Source organism: Taudactylus pleione, unplaced genomic scaffold, assembly GCF_031769625.1.
Source record: "Taudactylus pleione unplaced genomic scaffold, aTauple2 ptg000078l, whole genome shotgun sequence".
In the NCBI taxonomy this organism is placed as follows: Eukaryota; Metazoa; Chordata; class Amphibia; order Anura; family Myobatrachidae; genus Taudactylus; species Taudactylus pleione.
The window spans coordinates 854,845-872,481 of NW_028284480.1; the positions used below are offsets into that span (position 1 = coordinate 854,845).

General features: G+C 43.1%; 1 protein-coding gene across 3 annotated transcripts in view; it reads left to right on the forward strand.

Moving 5' to 3' along the window:
* The window catches only part of SGSM1 (small G protein signaling modulator 1), a 353,611-nt gene that overhangs the window by 87,560 nt on the left and 248,414 nt on the right, over positions 1 to 17,637 (forward strand). For all 3 annotated transcript variants that reach the window (XR_015877719.1, XR_015877720.1, XM_088467888.1), the window contains exon 3: positions 7,749 to 7,824. Coding sequence is in view for 1 of the 3 variants with exons in the window: in XM_088467888.1 (XP_088324014.1) it covers positions 7,749 to 7,824 (76 nt within the window). In the remaining 2 variants the exon portion in view is untranslated. The remainder of the gene's footprint in view (positions 1 to 7,748; positions 7,825 to 17,637) is intronic.

Genomic DNA, 17,637 nt, shown 5'->3' on the forward strand with positions numbered 1-17,637 from the left:
GATCCAAAACATACCACCTCATCAGTGAAGCATGGTGGTGGTAATGTCATGGCGTGGGCATGTATGGCTGCCAAAGGAACTGGTTCCCTTGTATTTATTGATGATGTGACTGCTGACAAAAGCAGCAGAATGAATTCTGAAGTGTTTCGGGCAATATTATATGCTCATATTCAGTCAAATGCTTTAGAACTCATTGGACGGCGCTTCACAGTGCAGATGGACAATGACCCGAAGCATACTGCAAAAGCAACCAAAGAGTTTTTTAAGGCTAAAAAGTGGAATGTTATGCAATGGCCAAGTCAATCCTCTGACCTGAATCCGATTGAACATGCATTCCACTTGATGAAAAGAAAACTGAAGGGAAAATGCCCCAAGAACAAGCAGGAACTGAAGACATTTGCAGTAGAGGCCTGGCAGAGCATCACCAGGGATGAAACCCAGCGTCTGATGATGTCTATGCGTTCCAGACTTCAGGCTGTAATTGCTTGCAAAGGATTTGCAACAAAGTATTAAAAAGTGAAAGTTAGATTTAGGATTGTTTAGTTTGTCCCATTACTTTTGGCCCCTCAAAAAGTGGGAGGCACATATAGAAACCGTTGTAATTCCTACACTGTTCACCTGATTTGGATGTAATTACTCTCAAATTAAATCTGAAAGTCTGCAGTTAAATCACATCTTGTTTGTTTCATTTCAAAGCCATTGTGGTGGTGAATAGAGGCCAAAATCTGAAAATTCTGTCAATGTCCCAATATTTATGGACCTGACTGTATACATCTGAGTCATCTCACATGTCAGAAATGATCGTCGAAGTGTCATTTTGAATTTTAGACAGCGATGTACTGTATATAATATATATAATAAACATAATATATAATAAACAGGGATGGTAACTGGTGGGTATGTGTATGTATATATACAGTCAGGTGCATAAATATTGGGACATTGACAGAATTTTCATATTTTGGCCTCTATTCACCACCACATTGGCTTTGAAATGAAACAAACAAGATGTGCTTTAACTACAGACTTTCAGATTTAATTTGAGTTTAATTACATCCAAATCAGGTGAACGGTGTAGGAATTACAACGGTTTCTATATGTGCCTCCCACTTTTTAAGGGGCCAAAAGTAATGGGACTATCAACTCAAAAGCTATTTCATGGACAGGTGTGGGCTTCGTTATTTCATTGTCAATTAAGCAGGAAAAGGTCTGGAGTTGATTCTAGGTGTGACATTTGCATTTGGAATCAGTTGCTGTCAACTCTCAATATGAGATCCAAAGAGCTGTCACTATCAATGAAGCAAGCCATCTTTAGGCTGAAAAATCAAAACAAACCCATCAGAGAGATAGCAAAAACATTAGGTGTGGCCAAATCAACTGTTTGGAACATTCTTAAAAAGAAAGAATGCATCGGAGAGCTCAGCAACACCAAAAGACCCGGAAGACCACGGAAAACAACTGTGGTGGATGACAAAATAATTATTTCCCTGGTGAAGAAAAACCCCTTCACAACAGTTGGCCAAATCAAGAACACTCTCCAGGAGGTAGATGTATGTGTGTCAAAGTCAACAATCAAGAGAAGACTTCACAAGAGTGAATATAGAGGGTTCACCACAAGATGTAAACCATTGGTGAGCCACAAAAACAAGAAGACCAGATTAGAGTTTGCCAAACAACATCTAAAAAAGCCATTACAGTTCTGGAACAACATCCTATAGACAGATGAGACAAAGATAAACTTGTACCAGAGTGATGGGAAGAGAAGAGAAGGAAAGGAACTGTTCATGATCCAAAACATACCACCTCATCAGTGAAGCATGGTGGTGGTAATGTCATGGCGTGGGCATGTATGGCTGCCAAAGGAACTGGTTCCCTTGTATTTATTGATGATGTGACTGCTGACAAAAGCAGCAGAATGAATTCTGAAGTGTTTCGGGCAATATTATATGCTCATATTCAGTCAAATGCTTTAGAACTCATTGGACGGCGCTTCACAGTGCAGATGGACAATGACCCGAAGCATACTGCAAAAGCAACCAAAGAGTTTTTTAAGGCTAAAAAGTGGAATGTTATGCAATGGCCAAGTCAATCCTCTGACCTGAATCCGATTGAACATGCATTCCACTTGATGAAAAGAAAACTGAAGGGAAAATGCCCCAAGAACAAGCAGGAACTGAAGACATTTGCAGTAGAGGCCTGGCAGAGCATCACCAGGGATGAAACCCAGCGTCTGATGATGTCTATGCGTTCCAGACTTCAGGCTGTAATTGCTTGCAAAGGATTTGCAACAAAGTATTAAAAAGTGAAAGTTAGATTTAGGATTGTTTAGTTTGTCCCATTACTTTTGGCCCCTCAAAAAGTGGGAGGCACATATAGAAACCGTTGTAATTCCTACACTGTTCACCTGATTTGGATGTAATTACTCTCAAATTAAATCTGAAAGTCTGCAGTTAAATCACATCTTGTTTGTTTCATTTCAAAGCCATTGTGGTGGTGAATAGAGGCCAAAATCTGAAAATTCTGTCAATGTCCCAATATTTATGGACCTGACTGTATACATCTGAGTCATCTCACATGTCAGAAATGATCGTCGAAGTGTCATTTTGAATTTTAGACAGCGATGTACTGTATATAATATATATAATAAACATAATATATAATAAACAGGGATGGTAACTGGTGGGTATGTGTATGTATATATACAGTCAGGTGCATAAATATTGGGACATTGACAGAATTTTCATATTTTGGCCTCTATTCTCCACCACATTGGCTTTGAAATGAAACAAACAAGATGTGCTTTAACTACAGACTTTCAGATTTAATTTGAGGGTAATTACATCCAAATCAGGTGAACGGTGTAGGAATTACAACGGTTTCTATATGTGCCTCCCACTTTTTAAGGGGCCAAAAGTAATGGGACTATCAACTCAAAAGCTATTTCATGGACAGGTGTGGGCTTCGTTATTTCATTGTCAATTAAGCAGGAAAAGGTCTGGAGTTGATTCTAGGTGTGACATTTGCATTTGGAATCAGTTGCTGTCGACTCTCAATATGAGATCCAAAGAGCTGTCACTATCAGTGAAGCAAGCCATCATTAGGCTGAAAAATCAAAACAAACCCATCAGAGAGATGGCATAAACATTAGGTGTGGCCAAATCAACTGTTTGGAACATTCTTAAAAAGAAAGAACGCACTGGAGAGCTCAGCAACACCATAAATCTGGAAAACAACTGTGGTGGATGACAGAAGAATTATTTCCCTGGTTAAGAAAAACCCCTTCACAACAGTTGGCCAAATCAAGAACACTTTCCAGGAGGTAGGTGTATATGTGTCAAAGTCAACAATCAAGAGAAGACTTCACAAGAGTGAATATAGAGGGTTCACCACAAGATGTAAACCATTGGTGAGCCACAAAAACAGGAAGACCAGATTAGAGTTTGCCAAACAACATCTAAAAAAGCCATTGCAGTTAAGTGGCGCTGGTTAGTCAACTGTTCAGTCCTGCAAATGCAGGAAGATCCACCCAAATGGGATTAACAAGAAGTAGATTACTGTGTGTCATGCATGAGGCAGGAATGGAGAGTAAAGATGGACACCAGAAGCCTTGCATTAAATGGTTGCCGGGCTCCTGACATCAATTTATGTGATGTGATGGCTAGTTGCCATCGCATCCAAACAAGTCGGCGCTTCGCATATCTACACATGAGCTGTGCTGCGGACACCACCTCTGGGACTTTTTGATGGAAAAAGTACTTCCCTCTGATCTGGAACATCAAAGGTTGCTTTCCATTGGCTTCCGATGTTCATCCCTACAGGGAGCAAAGACAGAGTGAGACCAGAGAAGATGTACAGCAATGAGATGACTCAGAGAGAGTCCTGCAGGAGATAGTATTTGCAGGCCTATTTTGGTGTACACTTATTTTATTAGCCTGCACAATTAACACAAAGTCTACAGACCGTAAAGAAATCATAGTAAAGAGGAAAGCTGTGTCGGAGCCTCATTTGAAATTAAGTTGTTGGCCATAACCTTGTCCCCCCCCCCCCCCACTGGCAGATGATCAGTTATGCCCATAAAATGGCTTATAATAGGAGAGTGCAAACACATCACAAAGCATCAGGGATGTCTGTATGTGCATACACATGATCCCTGGCTTACTAAGAGGAAATGGCTCTAAGGAGTGGTCCTTACTGGAGGTGCAAGGCTACCTCTAGAGCTTGGTCGCTACAGATAATAGTAATGTCCGTGCCTCTGCCTGCCAGTCAGCATTGTGTTAAGGCCCCCATACACGGCACGATATGCGTGCCGATCCGACGGATCGGCACTATATAGGTACTATATCGTGCCGTGTATGGGCACGATATTATACCTGATATCGTGCTGCGCTCTCCCGCAGGGTCGTACATCACATCCCCAGTTCTTCCTGCAAAACCATCTGACCTGGGATGCGATGCACAATCCCATTCAGATGAAGGAGGGGGAAGCCCCCGTATCGTGTGGTCTGTGGGGACAGCACGATTGCCAGCGGCGACAGCACAATCAGTCTGCCGACGGATCGGCAATTGCCCTCTACAGTGCATCGCACCGTGTATGGTCACCTTTAGAAAAGGATGATGTTCAATACACACCTTGCGGTTTATAACTTGATAACAGCCTTTAGAGACCTTTCAGATTGATGTCATTTGCAGTGTTCTACTATTATATTAAACGATTGTCTATACCACTCTGTTCTGCAAAATAGTCACTTTATCTCCTTTGCTGCGGTGGATTACCTTAAAAGACTCGTCATCCGCAGCAAAGTGCTTCATAGATAAACAATTTCTACCTTCTTTCCACCGGTATTAAACAGCAGTGGCGAGTCTCAGGCAGCCATAGTGGCGGTCTCTGGGCCTGATTCAGAGTTGAACGCTATTCCGATGTTCACGCATTTCAGCGATTGTCGGCGGTCCGCACATGAGTCACAGACGCATTGCGCATGTGCTGCAAATGAATAGCGATCACGCTGGCTGTGAGGATTCACTCGCAATTGATTGACAAGAAGAGACCGTTTTGTGATTGGTTACAGGGAGCTCCTGCGTTTGTGTGCGCAGTTACAAGGGCTCTGGTGGGCGTCTCAATACAAATTTGCCGCCTCATGCATTGGCATAATTTTGCAGTTGCTAAGTGGAACAATTTGCATATCATTTTACATTAGCATACAACTTTGAATAAGGCCCTCTATCATGCCCATAATTGCAGCTGCAACCACATACCAAACAGAGCAGTCCTCTAAATTATGTAGCTCCCAGTAGCTTTTTTTCAGGTGATCACCAAACTGTATTATTTTGTACTGCGGAAAACACACATTTCCATATATTGATTGGAGGTGCCCTATGAAAGCCATAATTGCATCTGTACACATGAGGCATACAGATATGAAAGACGGGAGTCTGGGCCTGATTCATAGCCGGACGCTATTTGCGCTCGCTCGTTCAGAACAAGGGGTCGGATATTTAAATTGAGCGCTCGCTCTTTGCGGTCTGTTGACGCCTCTATGTCTGAGCGAGCAAACGAAACATGCGCTCGCTATTTTGTAAAGACGCCCCCTGGCCGCTCGCATCCTACATCATCTCCGCTATTTATTAGATTAATCGAGTACATCGAAAGGCGTCTGAATTGCTCGCAGTGCTTGTGGTAGGATTTTCCTACCGCAATCATGCGAACAGTTCAGGCTAAGAAACAACCAAGTGATGTGGCCGATGACGCTGCTTTGTTAATTATGCACACCCTTAAAACGCCCGTTTTGACCATTTGGCACGCCTGCGTTCGGATCACCACTCCCCGTTTTCAAGCACCTTCCCCTGTTACCACCCACAAACGCCTCATCCTGTCACTCAAATTAGCAGGCACTCGCTATTTTGCGAGCGCTCGATTTCCGACCGCACTGACTGGTTGGCGCATGCGCATTACGACCCATACGCATGCGCAGTTGTGCGAACATCGCTCGGAGCGAACGAGCGGCCGCTTATGAGCGACTCTGAATCAGGCCCTCTGCTCTTTCAAATGATGTGGCCCCTTAGCAGCTACTATTTGATGATTATCAGACAAGCACTATGGAAAAAATTAGTTTATTAGTTGCGCAGAGGGCACATTATGCACTGTTTCCCCTACACTAGCCCATACACACTTGGGGGCACTATTGTTCGAAAGAGAAGTTTCCTCCTTAGTAGTTATTGTCTGGTAATCACTCGAAAATGACTTAAAAGCAAACAAAAAAAAGAATCCGCACATAGGAGGAATCTAAAGTTCAGATCGCCCCCATATTGTGTCAAATAAAAAAGGGCTCACCTCATGTAATACTAGCATGCCCGGACATTAAGGGCCTGCTGGCACCTGTAGTTCCGCTGTGAAGAAAATATTAAAATGATGACCGGACACAGACACCGACTATGTTAACCATTTATTAAATACACTCACACTTCATACTTACCTACTCCTTCTATGTGTTCAGTCCCCTTCTCTATGTAGCAGTCCACATGTCTTGGTAAAACAAAACAAAAAACCTGTGATCTGATCTCACAGACATGCACTGAATGAACTCTTCCCGACGTGTTAGAATGAGCAAAAAGTCTGATAGTATTTTCCGGAAATGCAAAAAAAACAAGTTGTAATTTGTGTGAGTACTGCATTGAAAAAAAATCTGTATGTTGTTGCGGGAGTGTGTGGCCTCAGCACAGGGGTGAGAGAACCCTCATACCAGGGACGTATTTATAATGGGTGCAGGGTGTGCGGTGCACACCTTGCACCCATATTATACTTACCTCTCCAGAGTCCCACGTCGGCGCCGATGTCAGCGCTGTAAAAATGCCTGGAAAATGGCCGCCGCATCCATTTTCCCGTCATTTTGCGTATGCGCACTACAGGGAAAATGGCCGCCATGGCCATTTTCCCGGTGACCTGCGCTATAGACTCTGTGCACACTCTAGTGCCCAAAGACTATCACTGCGGCGCTGCGCTCAGTGCAGTGCCAGCCGCCAGACTGCACACGGGCCCCCTCCTCTATTGGAACGCCCCTGCCTCATACATAGGGGTGAGAGAACACTCTTACAGCAAAGGTGTTAATATGCATTTGAATAATTTTGAACTTTGCATATATCTATGGCAGAACTTCCGTGCAGAATTCACCTACAATTTTTGTTTGACCTGGAAGTCAAACCTTTGTATAGAGCACAATGAATTGATAGTCATTATCTGAAAAGTGCATATTTACAGATGCATTGTGGAATAATAGCAAATGCAGAACTCTTACATCTCATGTACAAAACATTGCATCTCTGCAACATGGCCTTATGTGCAACAAAATTAGACTGATGCTAAGTTTATTTTGAGGCAGCTTTGCTGTACTGCACGTATTCATTTCATATACTTGATTTGACACTATTGTGGGGTACACACCTGGCCGACCCTGTAACGGATCAGTCGGTCAGTCGCACGAACAAGCAAGCATATGCACACAATATATCTGCAAGATATATCGCACCTGCCATGCTGCACCTCCGACACAAAATATATCGGTGAACGACGTTGTTCATAGATATTTTGTGAGCACTAAATGATATATTATTTTTTTCGACTGTACGAACAATATATCGTACAGTGTGTACCCAGCTTTAGAAGGCTGGCTGTTGGGAAAACAATTATTCTGGAACAATCAGTAGCTTTCTTCAATCATACTATTGCAATAACTTTTCTCTTGTGCTATTTGTAGGTAAAACAAATCATGGAAGAAGCGGTTACTAGAAAATTTGTCCATGAAGACAGCAGCCATATCATCTCTTTTTGTGGTAAGTTCTTACTGAGAATATATTTAACAGTGTGGGGCTTGTGGTGTGAGTAAGTCGGCTTGTGGTGTGAGAAAGTGCAGCAATTTGTCACACATATTGTATCCCCGGCCTGCAGAATTTTAGGGCTACATATAAAAATCTGCGAGTCCAGGGTGAGATGAGGTGCCGTTGCCAATGTTTCCACCCTGTTGTAATGGCAGTTTGTCCCACTTGCCCCTAATTGAATGTTATGGGAAAACATACTGCTTCGTCTACAAATGTTTCATACAGCACTATGTGCCAGTTTTACACCAGAAAAGCACAATGGTACAGTATATGTGTCATGTTGACTCCAGAAGAAAACAGTAGTATATGCATCTGGTTCACTACTGACAGTGGGCCTGATTCGCACCCACTTGCAAGCGCACAGCACTCACAAGCGGGTCGATGTTTGCCCCCTGCGCATGTGCAAGCCTCAGCGAGCGACTGAAGTTCAATCGCTCCGGGGCTCGCTACAAGACGGGACGGCTGTCGATGTTGACTGACAGCTGTGGCCGATTTTGTAGGCGGCTGGGGGGGGGGGGGTGGTTGAGCAAACGCAGGCGTTCCCAAAGTGTGTACAAGGCTGGTCTCAAAAGAAATAACCCCATTCAAAATCTTCATCATAACAAAACCATTCAACATCATTATTAATCATTATAATCCCCATTATTAATTAACCCACTGGTGTTAGCTATCAGGCCAATCTCTGGATCTTGAACATTTCATAATTTAACATAGAAACCTATGGGGTGTGCTGCTTTTTATAGCGAGAACTGAGGGGCCGAAACAAACAGCTGTTTTAGCAGGATTTTCCAAAAAAAATGAATTGCTTTTAGTATGCATGCCCAGTTCTGGTTATGAACTTAGATCCACTTCTCCAGCCAGCAACTTGTTCAGTTATTTCCCTGCTTCTGGTGTCTTTTCTTAATTTATTCCCACAAATTGTCTACTCCTCTTATATTTCTACTCTACTACCTCTATTCTTGATCCTATATCCTCACATACAAAGGTGCAGCATGTGGCCAGTGTGCCCGGAGCACGAGTGCGATACCGCGGCCCCCCCCCCCCCCCCCCAAAAAAAAAATATTGTGTGTTATATAAGATATAGCCGCTACATGTATACATACATACATGGCAGAGTCATACATACAAACATATACACATACAGGAATGGTCATACATACATACAGGCAGGGTCACATACATACATACACACAGACATACACATGCAGGCAGGATCACATTCATACATACATACACATGCAGGCTAGGTCACACATTCATACATACATAGAGACACACATACAGGCAGGGCCACATACATACATATGCAGGCAGGGTCACACTTTCATACATACACACACACACACATACATACAGGCAGGGTCACATACATACATACATACATACATACACATGCAGGCAGGGTCACATTCATACATACATACACATGCAGGCTGGGCCACACATTCATTCATACATACATAGACACACACATACAGGCAGGGTCATATACATACATATGCAGGCAGGGTCACACATTCATACATACACACAGGCAGGGTCACATACATACACATGCAGTAAGGGTCACATTAATACATACATACACATGCAGGCTGGGTCACACATTCATACATACATAGACACACACATACAGGCAGGGTCACATACATACATACATACATACATACGCACGCAGAGTCACACATTTATACATACAAACATACAGGCAGGGTCACATACATACATACATACATACATACATACACATGCAGGCAGGGTCACAAACATACAGGCCGGAAAGGTCACACATACATACATACATACATACATACAAACAGGCAGGGTCACATACATACACACACACACATACAGGCAGGAAGGGTCACACATATATACATACATACATACAGGCAGTAAGGGTCACACATACATACACACATACAGTACATACAGGCAGGAAGGGTCACATATACACATACAGTACATACAGACAGGAAGGGTCACACATACACACTACACACATACAGTACATACAGGCAGGGAGGGTGATAGACATAACTACTGGGGTATAACCTCTCTTACCTTAATATTGTGGACCCTGCAGCTTCTTCCTCGACATGCTGCTGTAGCCCCGCCTCCTGCTGGGGTCAGATGAACATGTGCTGAGATCCACCAATAAGGGCTCAGCACAAGCTCCTCTAGTGACCAGGAGTTTCTCACTAGAGCAGGACAAGAGCTGTTGCTGGTGCGGACCCGGCACAGGCTGTCAGCTACTTGACAGCTGCTCCGGAGTCCGACTGCAGGCCAGGGCGCCTTCTGGTAAGTAAGGCGCCTGGAACTCACGCTCCAATGGAACCACCCTCCCTACGCCCCTGCTCACATATCAATCAATCCTTTTCACCTTTGCCCAACTTAAACTTTACTAAAATCTATAATCTTTCTCTCTCTACTGGTATCTTTCCGCCATTATTCAAGCATGTTATGAACATTCCTGTTCTGAAAATACAAAATTCTAGTCCAATATTTTTTATTTTTTATTTCCATTTGTACCTGGATGTCTTCTCGTAAAGAGTGTCCTCTTTCAAATAATTTGCCCCATTAGTATATATGTATCCACATACAGTACACCTATCTTCAAATCATTCCAAATAACCATTCTTGGCATGTTATAAAATCTGCAACAAAGTAGTGTCAAGGTGCTATGACACACATTTATAGCAATGGGTGGAGGTGGTGTTATAGCAAGGCCCTGGCTGGAGGACAGTCCTGAAACCTAATAGGTAAACAGTTGCATGGATATAATCTGAACAAGAGTACCCATGGCTTTACCTTAAAGTGCATCTATTGCTTTGTAGACTTTTACTGGACTGAAATTGCAACCTCTTCACTGTATAATGGCCATGTAATTGGTATACTTTATATATGCCTGACATCTTTCCTACTTCCTCACATTACCTTTAGCCTCTTTCACTACCGTACAGGTAAAACATTTTTTTGCAATTGACATTGCACCTATCTCCCACATAGAGCCTTGCATTTTTAAGTTCACAAGATCAACTTTAGTGTGAATTGTGAGTGCTAGTGGGGGTGGAGTGGTCATTTCACTTTCATTTAGCTTAGGGGCAGGCACTACATGCTGAGCAAGGTAGCTGACTGGACATTGCCTTCCAGCAGCCACCGGTGGGATGCAATCGCATCTAATGCAACCATGTCACCACTGCAAGGACTGTGGATGGTGTCTGATTACTGTAACGTGCGTCTTTACATACTTTTATATTGCAAAAATGTCACTGTATAATGGGAGGTGTGTGAGCGAAGACAGGGCATTATAATTATTCCCATAGACAGGCATTTATCATTTTTGACAATAAGTTAGATGATAATGTATTTATTCTGTCTCGTCGGCCTACTGTACATTATTTTCTTTGTCCCATCACCCTACAGATATTTTGCCTTAAGAGTACGCACTTGCTGCACATTGCCAATCACAGTTGTCTCACGCCATTCTTTAATACCCTTTCCACTTCAGTTTGAGATGCAGTGCTGGGGGGAATGTGTGTTTCTGTAGAAGGCTAGGCTATGATTACTGCTACTGGAAAGTTTTGCTGTATATTGGGTATGGGTGAAATATCACAAGCAGCTTTTGGATCACTTTAATTGAACAATGTTATTAAATAATCAGCATTGTCTAGTACAATAATTACATTTATAGATGTGTCCTCATACATCTAGCCTCCTTGCGTGTTAAACAGCCCTTCTAGTCACCCCATGCTGTGGTGTGACTCTGTAGCGCAGAGCGTCTTTTCGTGTGACTTTTTACCTTCAAATGCATCTGCATCTTATTTGAACAGTGATGCGAATAGGACGCACAGTCAGCCACTGCTGATTAAAATGATATGCGACATGCATGTATTCTGTGTGCAACTGCGGTTGTATCTGCATGCCAAAGCTACGTTGCAGTGTCACAGCCACTGACAGACACTGTAACGTAGCATTTCACATGCAAATGCAATCGCACCCAGAATGTATGTGGACAGTAAACAGATAATGCATTAAAAGTTACATAACATACCACTAGCTTGACCATTTATTTATACTATAACAGGCAAGACCTTTTACAACTGATCAATATAGTTAAGCTGGGTACATACATATTTTAAACGACCCAGGTTTCCAAATCGGGTAGCTTGCAGTGTTGGCCACGGGTCGTGCCCGTGTCACCCTGCAGTGTAAACTGCGCGATCTGGGTTACGATGACCCGGATCGTGCCGCATGCTGCCCGATTGGCCAGTTTCAGTCCACTGCAACCAGTGCCGGCACAACCAGCACTCCCCACCCACCCTCCCTGCCTCTGAAGAGGTGGGACAGGGAGGGGAAGAAGCGCTGCTTACCTGCGCCGGAAGAACCGGGTCACGGCAAACCTGGCTCTGGTGTGAGCGGTGCCTTGGTCGGCGCCGCAGTGTTAAAGGGGTCTGTCCCGGGTCAGATTCGGGTTGGAAACATGTTCCAAATCCCGGGTCAGACCTGGGACTTTGGTATAAAGTGGTATAGGTGTGTACCTAGCTTTATTCCGCTGCCCGCTGTCAGGACATTTACCGAAAACTTTGATATGTCATTTATCAGTTGCCGTTTAGTCTTTAGCTCGACCTCACATCTTATAAACCTTTTCAACTGGACCTAGACCAACTATATTGAGTTCATGTCCAGTTATCTGTTAAAGAATGGAACAAGACACAAATATATAACTTAATTAAAAATAATACTGTAATCAGCAATCTGTACTGAACAATGGGGGGAACTCCCGCAGCTATTCAATTCAATGCGCTGTGTGCCTTGTCGGGAAGCAGGTAAGTCAGGGAATGCTAGTCCTCGCGACTTAACCTGGGTGTTAAGGCGCGGTAACCGGCATTCTCCAACTAAAATGCAGGGCGTACGGGGGGGTGTGAGAAGAAATCCTTTGCCCGCCCAAACAGCGCGTTGTATTGAATAGCTGCGGGAGCTCTCTCCCACAGCTAATCTACATCGCACTGAATTGAATTTCCCCCTATAACATTCATTTTGTTACTGTGCAGTCCATAATATGTGGCAATACATTAGGAGAACACTCAGGTGTGTGTTGCCTGTCTCTCCCATGAATTTGGCTGATGCATAGCGTTTTGGATCATTGTCCTGGGACATTAGTCTAAATAGTAACCTGTGTAATTATTTGCACTTGCAGTTCTTACAGATCCACACACACACACAACTTGTCACTAAATCAATTTGTCACTAATATGTGTCACTGGCAGTGGAATCCCTCATTGGCTCAGCTGCATTACTGACATGTCACCATGGGCGGAAATCAATTGTTTCTACCCCCTTCTCGCTCGATGGAGCTACCGTATTCAATTGTTGCTCCTGTCAGGCGCGATCAGCTGCCAGCGCTCCATTTCAGCTCGCAGCCCCAGCAGGGTGCGAGCTGAAATGTGCGAAAAGTGACCTGTTTGGGCGCACAAACATCACTTTTTGCGGTTGCGCCCAGCACTTTGGTCGGGGGTAGCTGCTTTACGCAGCTAAACCCGACCACTTTGGGCGCGATCAGCGCGAAAAAAGGCAGCAATTGAATAGCGGCCCGCGATCTCCTGTCACTTTAGACGGGAGATCTGGACCGCGTAAACAAATGAATTCTGACCCATATGTCAGTAAGATGCTGCACGGTATGTGTAACTGTGTTGTTGTGAGTGGTTTTAAACAGCTTTTCCAACATTTTTCTCAGTACCAAGGACATGGATGCAGACTGTGCCAGAGGTAACTCACTGTTTGGTTGCATCTGATGAGACTGCATGCACACTACAGTGATGTGTGTCAACTGTACTACTGTGTACTGTATCCGCAATGCAACCAATTCACAATGGCCCTGTCAATAAGCATTCTGTGCCAGTCGCCATGTCATTATGCTGTCTACAGTATGTAGCGCTGCAGAGTGAAATGACACATTTTTCGCACTAGTAAAGTAGTCACAGTTTATTGCTTATTGTTATATGCTATTAGCAAGTATTGTATACCAATTTGTCACGCAATACTATATGTGGCAATGGCGGCGACACGGACGCACATAATGTGACTGTGTAGTGAAACCTTTTTTGGTGCGGTAGCATGTCTACAAGCCACCACATGTCAGTAAGGTTCTACATGTGGTGGCTTATAGACACCACTGTCAAGGAGATCCCTGTTTGGTCACATCTGAATTGACCGGGGACTTCAATACAGTATGTACAGTGATGTGTGTCAAGTGTACTACTGTATATCCACAGTGAGACCAATTCTTAATGGCACTATCATTAGATACAGTAGAGTGAATTTGTGCAGGATAGTAGTCACAGTTTAATGTTTATAGACATATACAGTACTCTTCACAAGTATTATAAATTGGTCACAACCCTGTAGCAGAATATTTTTTATTTTAGTTTTGTTTGTGTGGGTGGGCCTAGACGACAATGACTGTTTAACGCAGGTTCAGTACGGTTTTGGAAAGATGCCATCTGCCGTTTGAAAACTGAGTTTACACTATAGCGACTTATTGCATCTTGGCAGGTCATTGTGCGAATTTAAGTCGCACCATGCATCATGCGCTATATGTCGCAAAAAAAATTCCATAGATAACGGGGATCTAAAGCTCAGACCTCCCCATCAAATAAAAATATAAAATAAAAAATAGGTCATTGCATTTGATTCAGAGGTTCACGCTATTGCAGCCCTGACTGCGTCTTTTGCCACAGTACAAATTGATCTTTATTTGCTAATTCATACAGCGACGGCCATTGGTTATACCTGTGGAGTCTTAGTGAGGGACTCTGTCCACCATTGGAATACACAGCAGGGCTTATTGAGAACGGCACCATCAGTGACCTCCTGAGGTGTGGATTTCTGTGTGGGACTTGATATTTGTCCTTCTTGGCCATAGTGCCACAGAAGATACACTCTGGATATATGGGTCTTTGGCCTATTTTAGACCATCATCATTAAACTTCACGCTGGAGAATACGGTGAGCTGGTAATATTTATAATTCTCACACTGAAGTTCCTACTGCACATTGAACTTTACTTGGTGCAAAATAGACTGTGCCTACAAAGGGTGTTTTTCTATTTTAAGAGCTTATATTTAGACATGCATGTCTGTCATTGAACAACGGTTGTGCTTATTCAACCTTATACATTGTTTTTGAGCTAAATAATGAATTTTTTTTAAACGTGATTTGTATTATTAAATGTGTCATTTTACTTTTTAATTGGAGTGCTGCTTTTGTTGTTGTTTTTATTGTCTTATCTAGGAGACTAACTATCTCCTTTTGAGCAGCTGCTTGGTCAAACCACTCCTGACGGCGCCTTATTATTTTCATTACCTTTGCACCTATATTCTGTGTGTGACTGCGGGTGTATCTGCATGTGAAACGCTACACTACAGTGTTACAGCCGCTGACACTGTAACGTAGCATTTTACTTGCAGATACACACGCAGGTGCACAGAAAATATAGGCATGCTGCATATCATTTTAATCAGCAGAAGCTGCTTTGTGAATTTTGACGCATTTGAAGGTAAAAAGTTGCACGAAAGATGATCGATGCTTCTGAGGCACACGGAGCTCCGACTTGTAGCGCATGGAGGATAGATGTATGTGGACACATCTGTTGGTTTTGTATGGTCACCATATTATTCCTACACTTACTAAGCATTTCAATAAAGACTGAAAATTCGCTAAAAAACACAAAGCAGATATTTTTTTGAAAACTCTCATGGAGAATCCTGCTTTTTGTTATTTTGGAAAGGTGTATTAATACCAAGAGAAAAACCACAAGGTATTTGGTTTCTTGGTCATTTTGGGTAATTTTATCTGACATCTAAAAAAAAAAAACAAGGTATAATTTGTGGGTACTGCATAAGCAAAATCAGTAAACCTGATGCTGGAATGTGACAAGCGCAAGTGTCGAAAAAAGACCTTATCAAATGGGTGAAAAACTGCCAGGAGCGGAGTGGTTATTGTGTTTACTTATAAATAAAATAAAAACTTGAAAATGTGAGTTCCCAAAGAGAGTGAGAGAGCCTCTGTATTGATCAGTGGCAACAAAATAACGCTGCCTTAGACAGATGGCTTCAGCATTGCCCAGAAAACTGTGCCGACACACCTCCATTTTCTGGAATGATCCCCGTCGCCACACCCAAACGCCAGTAGCATATCAATCATTAAACATCGGAGATTTAAGTAAATATCAGATTTACGTGAATCTCTGAATTGGAAGAAAATTTAAAATAAACATGTAAATCTGTCTACATTAAGATTAGTTTAAAGTACAGCAATATATGCTTTAAGCATATCCTGAGGCAGCGGCATAAAGGAGATGCCATTCATCATTCTCAAAATCTTGATGGTGGTAATTGACTTTTTAATATGCTAAAAAAATTTTAATAAAATAAAGCACCAGCACTCACAGACTTGGCTGTTTGCAACTGTTGCAGGTAAAGGAACATACTCGGCTCCCTCTGCAGTCAGCACAAAGCTGGGCTAGTCATATTACAGTATAACAGAGAAAAGAGGAGTATGAAGCCCCCTGTCATAATTTGACAAAGCTTTAGCCCCACTTCCCACCCCCCTCTACCCTTCCAGCGCCCTTTGAAGCGCTGGTTCCAGCATGCACTGACAGCTTTAAACTCGTTTTGTAGGTTGGCACCTGTAGACCTACAAGTGCAAGCATAAGCATGGCTGCCAGAGAGGAGGCAGTCACCATGTCGACAGTTGAAAGTTATTACATGTCGACATGGAGCAACATCTGTATAATGGGAAATGCTGACATTCTGCAGGGTTAGACTCTGGGGGGAGGGTTAGGATTAGGCTGTGTGAGCAAGGTAAAGCTGAGTACACACTATGAGAACAGATCGGCCGTTAACCCGATTCGCCATCCTATCTGACAATTGGTAAGTTCATATACTTGTTGTGCCTGACGTCACAACTGAACTTAACATGTGCCAGCTCCGTTGTGATGTAAGTCACCGGTGGCCTCTGCAGCAAATGTACAGGCGGTCGGCCGACCACCTGTACCCACAGCAAGATGTGCTGATTTAACTGTAGATCTATCTTCCTTCGGTTGTGCTGCACAGCCAACACGATATGTCTGTGAACGATGACATATTGCGGGTACACGCACGCCGATGCACCCATGATATATTTATTGTGTACCCAGCATTAGGGATAGGGGTTAGTGTACTGGAACTCTGCATCACCTGACCTGTAGTACCACCTAAAAATTTACTGTATAGAAAACAAACATCTTGTATACTCTATGGAATGTCTTGCCAAGAGGAATATGTTAATAGCCCTACACTACTAGGAAGGATGATAAATAACGGTCTATCTGACTACTGGCCGGTCACTTCTTCATTGCGAGACCCAAGGTACACATTTATTCCTCTTAAAATGAGCTAGGTGTACAGGGGACTAGGAGTACAGATGAGGACAATTTTCAAATAATCAACAGAATATTCACCTAATTTCCCATGTTGTTCACGTGAAATTTGCCCTAAGTGGTCCATCTGGTCTCCTCTCTTTTTAAGAGGCTTAGCCTCAATGCTGTGAGAATCCAGCGGAGAGACAGTCTGCGAGTGTATCTGCATGCAAAATGTTATGTTAGTGTCACAGCCACTGACACTCTAACGTAGCATTTCACATGCAGAAACACCCGCAGTTGCACACAGAATATAGGCATGTCGCATATCATTTTAATCAGCAGAAGCTGCTTGTGTGTCCTATTTGC